The following is a 14,856-nucleotide window of genomic DNA, read 5'->3' on the forward strand; positions in this document are numbered from 1 at the left end:
TTTGTGTAATTAAGTCTAATTTATTATTCTGGATATTTGCATATTGTACATGCTGTTGTCATATTTAATAATAATTAAACTGCATATTCTGTTCGATTTTAAATACAATTATTACATATTAGAGACGATTGCCACGATCGTTTTTCTAAAAATAATTTGGAAAACAGTTAAGAGGTACGAAAAATACTGTAGATTTCCATGTTATTATTTACAGTTTGGATCTTAATTTTTTATGTTAAAAACACGAAACCATTGTCATGTAGTTTAAGTTTATCAATCTTTATCATGAAAACAATTCTAAGGTTTTATTTGTTGAAAAGAGTCTAGAAACAATTTGCGCATAATAATACAGTGCGCGGCAAAATTCGAAATTTTTAGTTCGAATTCTTTGTGGCATATAAGTAATTACATTTTCTTCTTCTAACTTGGCGATTTTTTGCCACATTTGCGTTTTGAAAGGATTGCAGAATGCCACTTCATCACTTTAGTTTGAATTTTTGTATTGTTCTATAAATGCTCTATCTAATTAAAGTGTTGTTAAGTTAAAAGAAATTGTCAATATTTAAGAAAAAAAGGAGAATAACAGTATTTTAAAAAACAGGTTACATTAAAATAACGAAATTTAATGTTTTTGTTTTATCCTAAAGAATTAAAAAATACTTTAAATATGCATTTTCAAGCATCTAAATAATACAAATAATTCAACAAATTTAGAACATTAAAGGAATTTTGATAAATAAAAAAATCATGAAAACTCAAAGAATCCCAGATACGAAAAGATAAAATCTGAAAAATATGAAATAGAAAATTTCGCGGATTTCAAAAAATTTAGGAAAATTAAGAATAAAAAGAAAAATCAAAAAATGGAGGAAAAATGCAGAAAAATGTTTCAATAAAGAAAAATTTTAGAAATTCTGAAGAATACAGAGAATTAAAAAAATAAATTATCGATTATAAAGAATATTCCAAAAAGCCTTTACGAAATGCCTGTCTACGTAAAAGAGCAAGAAATGACGTAATCTAGATAATTTGAATTTAGAGTCTCTGTTTAACCGATTATAAAATAATTTGGGAAAAATAATTAATCTGAATGACTACAATATAAAGAAAACGCGAAAATCAGAATCAAAACATTAAAAGGTTCCAAAAATTTAACAATTACAAAAACCAAAGGAATTTAAAGAAATGACCAATTGTTAGAAACGATTATAATCAAATGTTTTATTGGTTTCAGGTTTCATATTTCGTTAATAGGACTAATATTTATTTACGCCCAATCTATAATTTGATTTGATTGCGATTAAGTTAATCTATTTGATTGGCGGGAACAACAGTGCATGTCATTTTAACATGGAGTTGAATATTTAATCCTGCTTAAACATTTAATTTAGCTTCTGTAAACCGGGCCATCCACTTCCTTCTTTTAACTTTTTGCTTTTTAAATGTCATTTAATTTCTTACGTCTTTCATTTTAAAATTTTTAAATGTGTGATATTAACATTATTTCGTCGATGTTTGTGTCACAAGGAATAAAATTGCAAAATAGATAATTAAGCCCTGCAGTTGCAAACGTTTTATCTTGCATGCTTCTTTCTAAGATATATTAACCACGTTTTACGACGGCTTATTGTATCTTAATTATCTGTAACGGCGCTGTTCAGCCAATTCATGAAAATTTCTCAGAAACTGTTTAATTAATTACAAAGTTAACTGTACAATAGTTGGAAGAACATCTTTATCTCAGGTGGAAAACATGTCTTTTAGAGTTTTTACGACGAGTTAATTAATTGACAAAAAGCTCCTTAATTTTTGAAAATTCTCGATAAAATCTCAAGGAAGCTTTCTCAGCGATTGAAGCCTTCAGACAAAGACATTGAATTGATGTCCGTTGTTTGTTTATTCTTTTCCGAGCATCGATTTGTTGCCATTGTTAAATGAAGCATTAAATTGATCTTTAATTTTAGGTTTTCTGAACTCGACTACACAAGTAATTTTATTAGCCTCGTCCGTTTTATTTGAATGTGTTGCTTGGTAAATCGCGTTAGGAGGAGCAAAAAGCAGATGCTCGGATATGTTACAAGCATCAAGTTAAGTTCCGACAATATTATACCGATAGGTAATTGGTAAGAGGCGATCGTGATTGAATCACAGCGGTAGTCTTTTTGTTCGGATGGATTTTAAATTGAATTTCTGTCGACGCTGGGCCCGCTGTGCCACATCATAGTCTTGTCTCGATACCTTTTAAGTGTCGTTATCGTCTCATCGCTCTGTTCTACACCGCTACAGTCACATCACATCATGACGAGCTCTTCGTCGCCCTCTAACACCTCTAGTGCCACATACCTTAAATTAATTTCATAATAAAAACGGAGGTAGACCGTAAAATCTTGAGCTTTACATGCTCATAACTAATGTTGGTGTTCACCTGCAGTGTGAATTATTTTATTCTCACGTCATTGTGGATGAAAAATCAAAGGACGAATTGGGTCATGGACAGGACCCAGCGGGATACAGTTGTCGCGCAAAAAATGACATGTTTAGATTGATTAGACGACGATTTTAATGTGAATTTCTAGTTCTTTAAACCGGAAGCAATTTTTTAAATTGCAGCTTGGAGACCTTGCATACAGACGCATAAATTAGAATTATAGACGATTTTTTAGGGTAATAACTTCGATAGCCATCAAACGGATGCATTGGTATGATCCTTTTGCAACAGGAGAAATATTAATGTGTGAACTTTTTGATAGGAAGGTTTACAGATCAATCTGTGCCACTTCTCACAAAGTTTACATCACAACTTACATCACTTTGCTTTGATAATAGCTATTTACAAGGTAATTTATATGCAAAGTAAAACTATTAAATACTGATCGTATCTGATACTGATTGAATTGATCAGTGATAGCAAAATTCCAGAGCTCTGATTCGTCACTATCAATTTATGTATTTTTCTAAAACAATTTTCGGAATAGATCGCTGATAAGGAAATGAACTAATTTATTCGAATTTAATGGACATTCTACCAACCGAAATTAACAACACGTTACACATTTTCCGAGATAAGCCCAAATTGTTATGAATAATGATAAGGTTGACATATCTGGGAGTTTATCGAGAAAGCTTCAAATTCTTACAAGAACCGTTTTGATTTATGGAGCTTTTATGATTTGAATGATTTACGTTTATAATTTTATTGGGTGAATACCGCAAATTAGTTTTAAGTAGCTGATTTCTAGGCTTGTACAATCTAGTTCCGCGTTGCTTGGAAAATTAAGGCCAGCATAAGTGGTGAAATAGGTTTATTCACTTTTTTCATTTTTAGAACGCCAGTTTTCCGTGGAGCTGATTTTAATGTGCGCGTAATTAACTAATTAGTTTTATCACAAGTTTGGCTGTGAATTAATTCTAATTTACTGTGGTAACAATCGTTTTCTATTGAAAAAACTTAAATTTTAGATTCGTTAGTTTGCACTAAAATGGGAAAATTCTCAGGGCATTTTAAAACCACAAATTTAAAAAAAATGAAGATGTTTGCTAATTTATTTAATTATTGCTAATCTTACAGGAGTTGTATCAGCTTCGTCTATAAAATTTTAGTTGTGATAATTAGCCCATTAATTATTATTATTATCCGTCATAAATTAGATTTAAATTAGCTCTGTCAAAACACCTCGTTTGCAGATACAAAATAATTATATATTTTTCGAATTTCTACCATTTATAATAGGAATAGTCAGCTATCAAATCGATTTAAATATGTACATATCTAGTGTCTAGTAGCAAATTCAATCGCCACTATCGTGTCACCTGCTTTGCACCAAATTAATTTACATGTTTAATTTTTGCAGGTGATCCTCATGAGAAGCTGCCTCTGGATTTTCGCAACGACTCGGAATTACGGAAAGGTAAGTCCAAAAATCGAGTTGTTTTCTTTTTCTGTGTTAATTCCCGGACTCCTACGCAGAGCAGGGTGATAAATTAAGCCGATAAAAAGTAAATGAAAAAGTAAAACAATCCGCTAATCAAACAACAGATAGCATCTATCGCGGAATATTTATAAATGCAAATGAATATGAGTGAGATCTTTTTATCGTACCAAGGTCGGGCATGAATATAATCAGGCCCTAATAAGTCCGGTAATTGCATGTATAATTTAACAGAAGGTGCCATGATAAAACCGTATCGAAAATAATAAATTCTAATTTATTCGAAAACTTGCTATAGTGCATGCGCAAAATGCATGCTCTGTCATCATTATCTTCTCCTTAGCAATTTATAGAGGAGAGAAATTTGTTGGGAAAGAAATTGGTTGCTTTCAACATCTCTGTTATGGCTTCCGTATACCTATGCGTTAATTGTTGCAGGGTTGTGATTTTATCACTTACCAAGCAGATCAACTATATTTTTATCTTTATATTTCAGGGAGCAGATAATTCAGTTAACAGTTCTTCAGAGCATCTGCTCAGGAAGCTCACTTCTATTGATTTAATTAAATTTACGATCGCTAAAAGTGCAAGAAATGCCGTTCAAATTAGGAAATGAATATTTATGTGCCTTTCAGAAATGCGACTTTCTTCAGACATTTCTTTGTATATAGAGTTATAATATTTCCCATTTTCAGTTTGTAAGACATCATTTCCACTCATCGGCTATTCATATTCTTGAACTTTTGAAGTTCTTCAATTAAAGATATTGTTTGTTTTCTTCTGCCTACTTTAGTAAATTATTTTTTAAGCAATTTTTAAGACTAACATTAAGTATTGCCATTTCATGACCACCAAATGATGACATATAACATTAATAGTTATTTGTTTCACTACGCTGGAAAATATTTTTTTGAAAAAGCGAGGAATTTTATTTTGACTTCGGGTTTGAATTTGAAACGTCATTTACCATTTAGGGAAATGTTATCAGTTGGGAAATGGTTGGCAGCACCACTTTCAAATCGAACAATTGAAGATTAATTCAAATTCAAATATCAAAATTTTGTCCTTTATTTTCTGTAAATAGTTTATGCGCCTCCGTCATTTTTTACGACATTTGCGGTATAAGACCATCATCTACGCATTTAGACATTTAAAATAGTTGGTTTTAGTTTGCTAGTTGGCATAACTGCACAAATGTCAGTAGTGTCAATTCGTGTACCGTTGTGACAGCTAACGACCTTCAAAAATAGGGGTAAACTTATTAAGTTGCAGCAAACATTTGACAAAAGCACGAAATTCTGAGATTGTCCCCTATTGTTTGATCTAAATACGGTGCTAGGTTTCCCAACTGATAAAATTTCCCTAAATCAGTGAATTACGTTTCAAATTTAAACCCAAGAACTATTAATTGTCAGTTTACAAAATTTTGTGTTTAACTTGGAAAAATTTCTAAGAAATTGAAATTCTCATCTCTCATCTGGGCTCAAACTTCTAAATATTTTTCTTACATATTCAAAAAAAAACATTTTTTAGTCTAGTGAAACAAATAACTATTTAGTTATAATTTAGGGGACTACTTTTTATTTTCTAAATAATGTTTTAATACTAGTCAAAGTTTCGACAAAATTTTGAGCTTGTCCTGATAATTACGTTTTAAAGTTTCCAAGATTCGAAGCTCTGCAACTGATTCACGAGTTCAAAAATTTACAATCGAGTTTAACATGTCTAGTTTTACATATCAATGGAAGTATGAAATGAATACATCATTGCTCACAATACCTGTCTAGGAAATTGTGTTAGACAGAAAATGCATACTTATTAATTATAATATTATAATTACCTACCTTGACACTTCCATTCGACTACCTTGTTGACTGATGTATAATATAAATATAAATAAATAAATGCTTGAACAACATTTTGCACGACTTAATGATCCTATAAAAATTTAGATAATTATCTAGCTAGACTTTATTAATTTCATATCTTTTGAATATCTGAATGGACGTCATTCCAATGTTAAACAGAAACGGAAACGCAAACAAGGTATCATTGGTCAGTCACCCAGTATCTGATAAAAGTACTTTGCAGAATTTTTAGTTCTAAACTATTCATAATAAACATTAGATATGCGCCGGATAAATTATTTAGCGGCGATTAGAAATGTTTTCGCCCCAATTACAATAATTAATTGGAATTTTGATAATTCTATTTGATGTCTAAAATTAGGTAAATCGACATGTAAATTTTGGCCTGAAATAAAAGTTTGTCACAATGACAGGTGACAGTCAGTTATGTCTTTATTACTACTAGGAATGATCTCTTTGGAGGCACCCGTCGAACTAATTGATTATTTTTTAATGATAATCGCCTTATATCACGCTAAGCCATCTTTTCTAGTATTTCAATGCAGGTGTCACTGGCATAGAAAAATTATGCTCTAGGCATTTCAAACTTGTTCAGTTCGCTGCAGGCAAAATTTCGGTCAAAACTAGCAAATCTGAAAATGGGTGTATCTGCACATCTCTCAAGAATGTAGAAAATGGTTTTCTATGCGTGGTATGTTGTGGACACTATTTTCGATGGCACCAGATAACATATTCTTGCCCTTGTTTGACATGGCAGTTGTTATAAACGGATCAGACTTATATTTACGTGAAATTCTTTAAATAAATTTGGTATCTTAATGTTCATCTCGTTTTATTTTTTTTTGGTTTTGCCATCTGTTCTAAGTCAAGTTTTTTCGGGGTTTTGAGCTTCCTGCCTTTTTTGTCCGTCTAATTTGTAATAGTACGCTGTAATAAAATTACTTTTTTAATTTATAACCAGAATCTTGTTAAATCTAACATCATTCATCAAGGGAAGCCCATAAATTACTTCCAGAATATGTTATTTTTAAGGTGTTAAGCGACAGTTCAATCCTCCCATTTGTCATACTAACGTGCAAATTTGATGTCGACATGAAAAATTGTGACCTTAGCGTTGCGCTATACACATTTAGACGTGTTTTACGATCGTGATAATTAAATTTTAAACGAGCTTAAAGCATTGAGTTATAAAACTAATTTATAAGCCGCCTAAATGAAGGAATAGATATAATTATTTTAATTAATTAAAAAGTGTAATTACATCTTATCGCGATTTCTGATATTAAGATTAATTGCATTTGTGGGATAGATATACCGTTCGTTTATTATAGCAGTATGCAAATCATGTGAAATATATGATGGAATGGAAATTACAATATTAGGATTCTATTGCACCATTGTGTTTTGTTGCATGGAAAAATGATGAAAGCTTGACAGGACTGTGCAGGGAAATTCTCGGTGGAAATGCTTAACGGAGGCAGCAGCTAATTAATTCAAGTTAAATTAATTAAAACCTGTAAATGTGTGACAGTACAATACAAAACGGTCATACATTTAACTTAGAAATTTTTTATTATGAAGAATGGAGAGAAAGCGCATTGGAATTTATTTCGCATAGCAAAATGTGAAGATGGATCGTTCCAAGTATCTATTCCTCTTGTAAGAAGGTCTATGAAGAACTTGCACGTCGCTCAATGTCGCCCCAACGCATGTTAGATTACACCGGCATTTATTCAAATGTGAAAGCTTGGAATAACGTGAACCATATCACGATCTAATTGTTGCACTACGTCATTTGGTATATCTTAAGAGATTATTTGTGAAATTAACCGTGGCTGGTCGTTTCCTGTTTGTTTCTTATCATCACGCCCATAATTGGTGAAGATATTGAGTTGATCAGAAAAATAATAGCGTCATTAGGGTGAAAAATTTCTTTAACTTTCGTCATGGTTAGGACTATAAACCATAATAGATCCTTGATATTCCAGCAAGATAGTAGAACGACCATATGCTTTCGACAAGTTATCGTTACTTACCTGTTACAAACGCATTTTCGTCCACAATCTCGTACATTCAATCCGGAATCTCATTAATAAGCAATAGCATTGTCGAGTATGCGTGACATTGTATGGATATTAACTAAGCTGTAGGGTAAGATTGATAACGAATGATAAAACTCTTTACAGTATGTATACGCGAACAGACCGTTAAAAATGGTCAACAAATATACGACGAGAACAGCGATAAAGGAATATTATTATAAGCGTTATTTATTTCGCATTGAATGCCACTTCCATGTTAAGTTGCTCTTCCACTTCTTCTACTCTTACTTATCTGATCCTTTTCCATGGAATTGTTAATTCTAGCGGATGGTGTAACATTTGGTACACCAGAAGTGTTTGACCGCTGACAGCTCACCTGGTTGTCCTGCTTATTATTACTTAAGATCAGGAAGATATAAAACAACAGATGGGGGATAAGTCGCGCATTTCTTAGATACCCGGCTTAAGTACACACGTTCAAAAACTATTATTACCTACACGCTTGAGCAACGTGCGAAAGCGACAAACAATAATTGATATACAATTTTTATTTCTTTTTGTTGTTATTATTCATGACATAAATAAACACTTCAATTTACGATTTGAAAGCAGAAAACCTTTCATTTAAGGACCTAACTGGCGCTTGCTAAAGTCTATCTCACTCCTAATATTCCTGAAAAAATGTCAAATCTTGAAAATAAGAATTGACACTTAATTTTCGTGTAAAATTCGAAATTATCAAAAAATCAGGAACCCAATATTGTTAAAAAAAATCGGGAATGGGATTTCAATGAAACCAAGAAAATTACGTGTAAAATAAAAAAAATCCATAATAGAAAGTGTAAAAATCTAAAACGTTAGAAAATACAAAACATTTAAAGGACCCTCGAAAGGATCCAAGGACTTTAAAACACAAAATCTATAAAAAATGTTTGTTGTTTAAAAGAAACTAAACTAAAGTAAAGAAAGTATAGATTTAAAAAAAAACAACAAAAAGAAAAATTAAACAAAAAAGAAATCCACACGATCTGAATAATTCAAGTTTCGAGAAAATGTATAGGTAAAGCTTAAAATAAATTCAAAGAATCAAAGAAATCCAAATAATGTGAGAATTTTGAAAATTTAGAAATTTTTGGAAACTTGGAAGAAGTCTATGAAATTTGGAAGAATTTGAAGAATCGAAAGAATAAAAGAGTGTACAGAATGTATTTAATTAAACAATTTAAAGAACCTAAAGGAGTTTGCCGAAGAATTGAACGAAATATGCGAAGGAATCGAAAATTCTGGAAATTTTGAAGAATACCCAAAACAAACCAATTGAATTGAAAATAAAAAACTTAATTTAAAAAATTCGAAAATCTAATCCAATGTGTGTATTTCGTGAAGAAGAATTCAGTGAAAGTTTAAATTGTTCAAATTTTGATTACATATTTTTTTAAAATTATATTTGAACACATTTTATGAAAACTGAACTCTATCTTTAATTGACCATAAATATGACGATAATCTTACATTTTCCGGAAAAGTAAGAATATGTGTTAAGTAGAAATATTCTTATTTCTTTGACATCACAGTCAGATGTACTGAAATGGAAGAATTAACAAATTATTTACAAAGAAAAAGTAATTAAGATATAATCAGATGTGGCGAAAGAATGATAATTTATATTATGCAAGCTAGTAGTTGTTACTTTTATTTGCTCAGTATACAGTGAAATGTAAATTTCAGTTTAGGTGGTAAAACACACTGATTTAGCGATTACAGCAAACTAAATTATTCACATTTGACTGAAAAACGAGTGGAATAACATTCCATTTTTCGGAATACGAGGTCAGATATTTAACATGATATTCTAAAAGCGACTTATCAAAGTCTGACCGATGCTGTTGAAAGTTTGAAACTATACAAAATGAGATAACCTTCCTTTTGTGAAGCGTGCAATTATGATGGTCTAGGAAACAGTGTTTTTGATGTGTCTGTTGGATGTCGCCTAAAATATGCACTTATCAGTTCAGAAATAGAAAAGCGTGCAGTAGCGGTACCAGCATCTGATAGTTCTTAGCTTTCCTATCTGGCACTTTAGCGAGGGTATAACAGATTATTCTCGACCAGATGGAGATAAGCCGAAATGGAGGGTCCAGCTAGTAGATGAAGTGGGAAAAGCTCACTTGACCACTCGTTAAATAAAATAAAACATTCAAAGCTTAGTAGAAGGGGCGACGAGTTGCTTATAAATTCTAAAACGACGTAATTGCCGACGTTGGGGGGCGCGACGGCGGCGGAAGGACTATAAAGGGGATGTGTGACGCCTGCTTTGCGTTCTGCAACGGTCCTTTGCAAATCGCAAATTTGCGCACCATTACCTGTCGGTAAAGGGTTGGTTTCGCATGATCGACCGAATCATTTTTTGGCTGAATTATGTTATTACTTCGCTTCCTGTAGAAATTATTCCAAAGAGACTCCAAAAACCCTAACGTCCCAGAAAAATCAAAGCTCCAATGAAGCGTACAGTGGACTTCTTATCTTTCTGCAACGGCAAACAATTCGGGTCTTGTGTTAGTTCCGATTTCAGTAGTGGGAATTAATCTGAGATGGTTGATGAAATGCGACCATTACGGCTGATGCACTTGAAGAGACCATTGGCCCCTTTTCCCCGAAAACTAAGGAAAGGCGTCCACGTTATTGATGAGAACTCATGTGAGCCAGTCTTACTAATCGAGATATCACGTCATGGTGTGAGAGGAAAAAAACTCGCTTTGGATGAGTGTTCCTCAGCTTAATTCACGCCTAATAACAATGTTTGTTACTATCGTAAGCTGTTATCTCCTCGTAAAATTATAATAATTAAGCACATGCACATTTTGGAAATTAAATTTGTGGATAATGTAGTCGCTTGGAAAACTAATAACAATGTGAATTGATTTTTATCAATTTATTGGCGAGACGTTATTTGCATTTTGTTGTTCGATCGAAGTAATTTATTGATCTCGGAGTGGTGACGTGGGCGGGCATTGTGGTTTCAAAGAAAGATTTATCGGTTTCATTGATCGTGTTTGAAGTGGCTCGGGACCACATTTTAATTTGTACTTTGGGGATTTCCGAGGATTGTCTGAAATAAAAACCAGCAAATATTTAAATACTTAATTTAATAACGCAAGGACTCTTGAGTAATTTTATTAGCTGATGGCTCCTCTGATAAAATTCAACAAAAATGATTGAAGGTCTAATCCAAAAATTAGCAGTTCGACGTTCTTCCACGCAAATGAACCCACCGTGTTGGCAGAGATCCGCTAATTTCCCCACTTGTTGCTCGCTGGTGCGCCCATTTTGTTTATTGACGATGCCTATCTTCACATAGTAACTGCATTTTTCCCGTGTTCCATGAATTTGTTTTGTGGAAAGTCACATAAATTCCAGATCGTGGATAGACACGTATGTGTTCATAAATTGTGATCCAGCATGTTATCGTCAAGTCCAGCAACATATCGGCATTATAATGTCCATCAGAATGTGTTTGAATGTAATCGGTAATCTCATCGTATCATGTATCGGTTGCTCTCTTGTCGTCCAGAAACAGTCCAGCATCCATTAACATTAGACGAGTAATGGTATCGACATAAGCCATGTATCATAATTCGAGTTGATGGTGGCCCCCCAACGCATCACATTGGATCTATGTCGATGAAGATTATTATCCCAACATGTGTTCTTAAGTGACGGGTATGGATGTTGCTTGGCACATCGCCATACACGGAATGACGACCGCGGGCAAATATTAGCGAAGGTTGATGATGATGATAATTAATTGCAGCAGCCGGGACCAATTAACGATTATTGGCACAAACATGCGATGGGCGCTTTATTAAAACTTAAGCAGAGTTTTTATTTTTTGATCTGACACTTAACTTGGCAACTTACAACAAAATTTTTATTAATTGCTGCAAATTTTTTCTTTGTGACGACGGCGATGTAACGAATATTAATGGCAACTACTTTTTTTAATAAAATACAACTTAAAACATCGATTATTATGTGGAATAGTTTTTTCTCCGATCCTATCGCATGTTAATTCTGATCATTTGAATTTAAAATAATTTAATTTTAAGTGAATCATTATAAGGCATAAAAAAGATATAAAATAGTACAAAGAATAATCAACATGCTCTTCACCTAAATTAAAGACATTTACTATACGATAACACATTTTATGGTGTAAAGTGAAATGTAAATTAAACTCGCAGGTTTGGTCAATAACTGTAATTTCCAAGCTGTGAAACTTAAATTCAAATTAATTTATCTTTATTGGGTAATTAAACGATTGAAAATTATTTTGGACATTTATAAAATGTTTGTAAGATTTTTCCGCAATTTGTAGCTCTCTTTGTGTGGCTCCGAGATATTACAGTTTCTCACAATTAAACTCACCGCTTGCTATCAAGATTTGCTTTCCGTCGACGGATGCGTCTCCATCTGTGGTAAAATTTGCAGTTTTGGCTGTTTTTTTTTCTTGTCATTTTTTCCTCAAGCTCTTCAATGCATGTTGGCAAAGCGCGTTGACTCCGTGGAGTGGAAACGATGGCAATTTTATTGTGGATAGCCCCCTTAAGTGTCTGTGCGATTTGAAGATTGCGAAGTATGGAGGTGGTAGCAATTGATTTCTTATAGCGTTTGAGGGACAGAGAGATGGAGGCGGTGGAGGCAGTGTCGGCCGGCTTATCTCCAACTCCCAGATTGAATATATTTCATATGTTTTCATTGAACTGCAGCTGGCTACCGGCGCTATCACTCACCACCACCGACGTCCATTATGAACGCCATCACAACCCCACACCGCCATTTTTAAGATCGTTAAATCCACAAAGCTGTATCTCGTCGGTGCTCGAGATACAAATTACTGTATTTGTAGTGTCACCTGTGTAAATAAATCGTCCATTCGGTGTAATTTTTCTCTCGGATTTTTTGCGTCTGCTGTGATTTAAACAAATTCGTAATATCTCAACTAACAATAATAAAAACAGCCATTATTCGTAGGAGCTCAAGGCGACTGCATATCAGCACAATGGCTTTGTTGTGTTCGTTGTGATAAGGAATCTGCGGTGATAAGAGGCGAACGGTCGTGTTGCGATAACCGTTTCAAAATGGAATATTCGTGCTATTCGTATGTTGTCTTATCGGCTGATATCGCCGCCCCAATGACAGAATGTTCGGGCTCTTATCAGGACGGATAACGCTTTGCGATTAAAAATGTTGCTCGCTCAAACCAGACGCTAATGGCTGGGTACTTGTTTTATAAAAAGCTAAATATAAATGGACATTTTTATTTATACGCACTAAACTAACATGTTATTTCAATTATTTTATATCTTAACAACATTTTTATGGCAATCGAGCGCAATGGGCTTTAACTCACGTTTATCATATCGAAACGCAATTTAAAGTACAGTTGATATCAAATCTTTCGATGTCCAAGAAAGTTTTTAGGTTTATCTTCGATTAGGTACACTCAAATCGTGCAATAAAGTGCAATTTACCTAGTTGGCGCGATAACGATAAGTCCTTTGCAACTGAATATTTTTTATGGTCTTATAGAAGAAACGAAACAAGTTGAAATTAACATTGAATTGGACTATCTGTGTTGAATCTTGAAACAGCTGGCAGAAGTTTTTTGTAAGAAACTCAAAATTAATGAAATATTCAAGAAGATTCGACTGTCTTAAGGCGGAAATAGACTTGCGAGAAACTTGCGTGAGTTCTCGCGCGAGTTCTTGCTTACCTACGTACCCAAATGCCTCCTGAGCCTTATTATTTATTAGTATCGTCAAACAGTTTAAACATTTAGAACCTTTATGAATAGGTATATAGGATATTCCAGAACGCTCGCACTTTCGTTTACCGAAAAATTCTCCGTCAAAATCTGAGTTGATTTTCGTATTGCACATTGTTGAGGCCCTTACAGTTTTTGAGTTACAAGGTCTTTAAGTTGGCCAATCATAGCCCATAAATCGCTAGACAGCATTCTGTTGCTGCCATACCTGCGAAATTTTTCCTTCAGTTGCACGAAGATGCGCTGTGAATGGTCAACTTTAAATGCTTGTAACTTGAAAACTGTAATTGCGTAAAAATTGTGCGATACGCCGATCAAGCACAATTTTGCCCATAAATCATAGCCCTAGCCTAAAAATTGTGCGATACGCCAATCAAGCACAATTTTGATGGAGAATTTCCAATTAAAAGGAAGTGCGGGTGTTCTAGGACACTATATGTATAAAAAAATTATTGAAACTTCTAAACCATGTATAAATTAATAGCCATTTGGAAACTAGGTAACTATTGGAGGAGGATTTAATAACAGGTTCAGATATTCGAAAATTATAATCTTGATGATCTACTCATTCATTTGGTAATACTAATAACAATAACAATAAAATTTCCAAGGTCTGTGCAGGCAGCTATCGAGATTTTGTGATGAAAGATTAATTATTTAATAAAGTATAATAAGTAAAGAAAAAATCTTATTATTCACTTTTTTGTCGGTGTTTTGATGTGTTTTATAATATTGTGTTGATCCTTTATAGGATTCTTGGTATTGATGTCGTCCCACCTTTTTAGCCATCCACAAAGAGTATCATTATCTCTGTCGTACCGCAACATCAGATTTAATATTGCTTAAATGATACATGGAATTCACATGTTGTAATAATGTCGCAACTTCAACACACACGTACAGAAAATTACAAGATGTGATCAGAGAACGATCTTGATAACGCTCTAAATATAACGCTTTCAATATTATTTGCCGTTACAAAGTTTAAATTTTATTAGATAACCGAACTATCTCCTAATAAATATTTAAGTAATGGCGATAACATCAGAGCAATGATATGGAAATTTCTAAAATTAATCATTATGGTTCGATAGCCATAATCCTGATTAAACAGTTTTTTCCTTGTTGCACAACCGTTTATCTGCGCTTCTTTCTACCTTGCAAATGTAATACAAAAGTGTAAGCTGTAATAC

General features: G+C 33.2%; 1 protein-coding gene and 1 long non-coding RNA gene across 2 annotated transcripts in view; one reads left to right on the forward strand and one right to left on the reverse strand.

The window, feature by feature from the left end:
* ush (Zinc finger protein ush) overlaps positions 1–14,856 on the forward strand; it is an 82,077-nt gene that overhangs the window by 23,045 nt on the left and 44,176 nt on the right. Inside the window, exon 2 of the mRNA XM_088036684.1 lies at positions 3,852–3,908. Coding sequence (XP_087892810.1) covers positions 3,852–3,908 — 57 coding nt within the window. The remainder of the gene's footprint in view (positions 1–3,851; positions 3,909–14,856) is intronic.
* Positions 10,969–12,858, reverse strand: LOC148174761 (uncharacterized). Its single transcript, XR_015770173.1, has 2 exons — positions 12,265–12,858; positions 10,969–11,512 (listed from the first exon to the last, which is right to left on the reverse strand). It is a non-coding gene; the product is annotated as an uncharacterized LOC148174761 (long non-coding RNA).

This window comes from Gnatocerus cornutus, chromosome 5 (genome assembly GCF_029298725.1).
Source record: "Gnatocerus cornutus isolate USDA-ARS CGAHR chromosome 5, icGnaCorn1.1, whole genome shotgun sequence".
NCBI lineage: Eukaryota > Metazoa > Arthropoda > Insecta > Coleoptera > Tenebrionidae > Gnatocerus > Gnatocerus cornutus.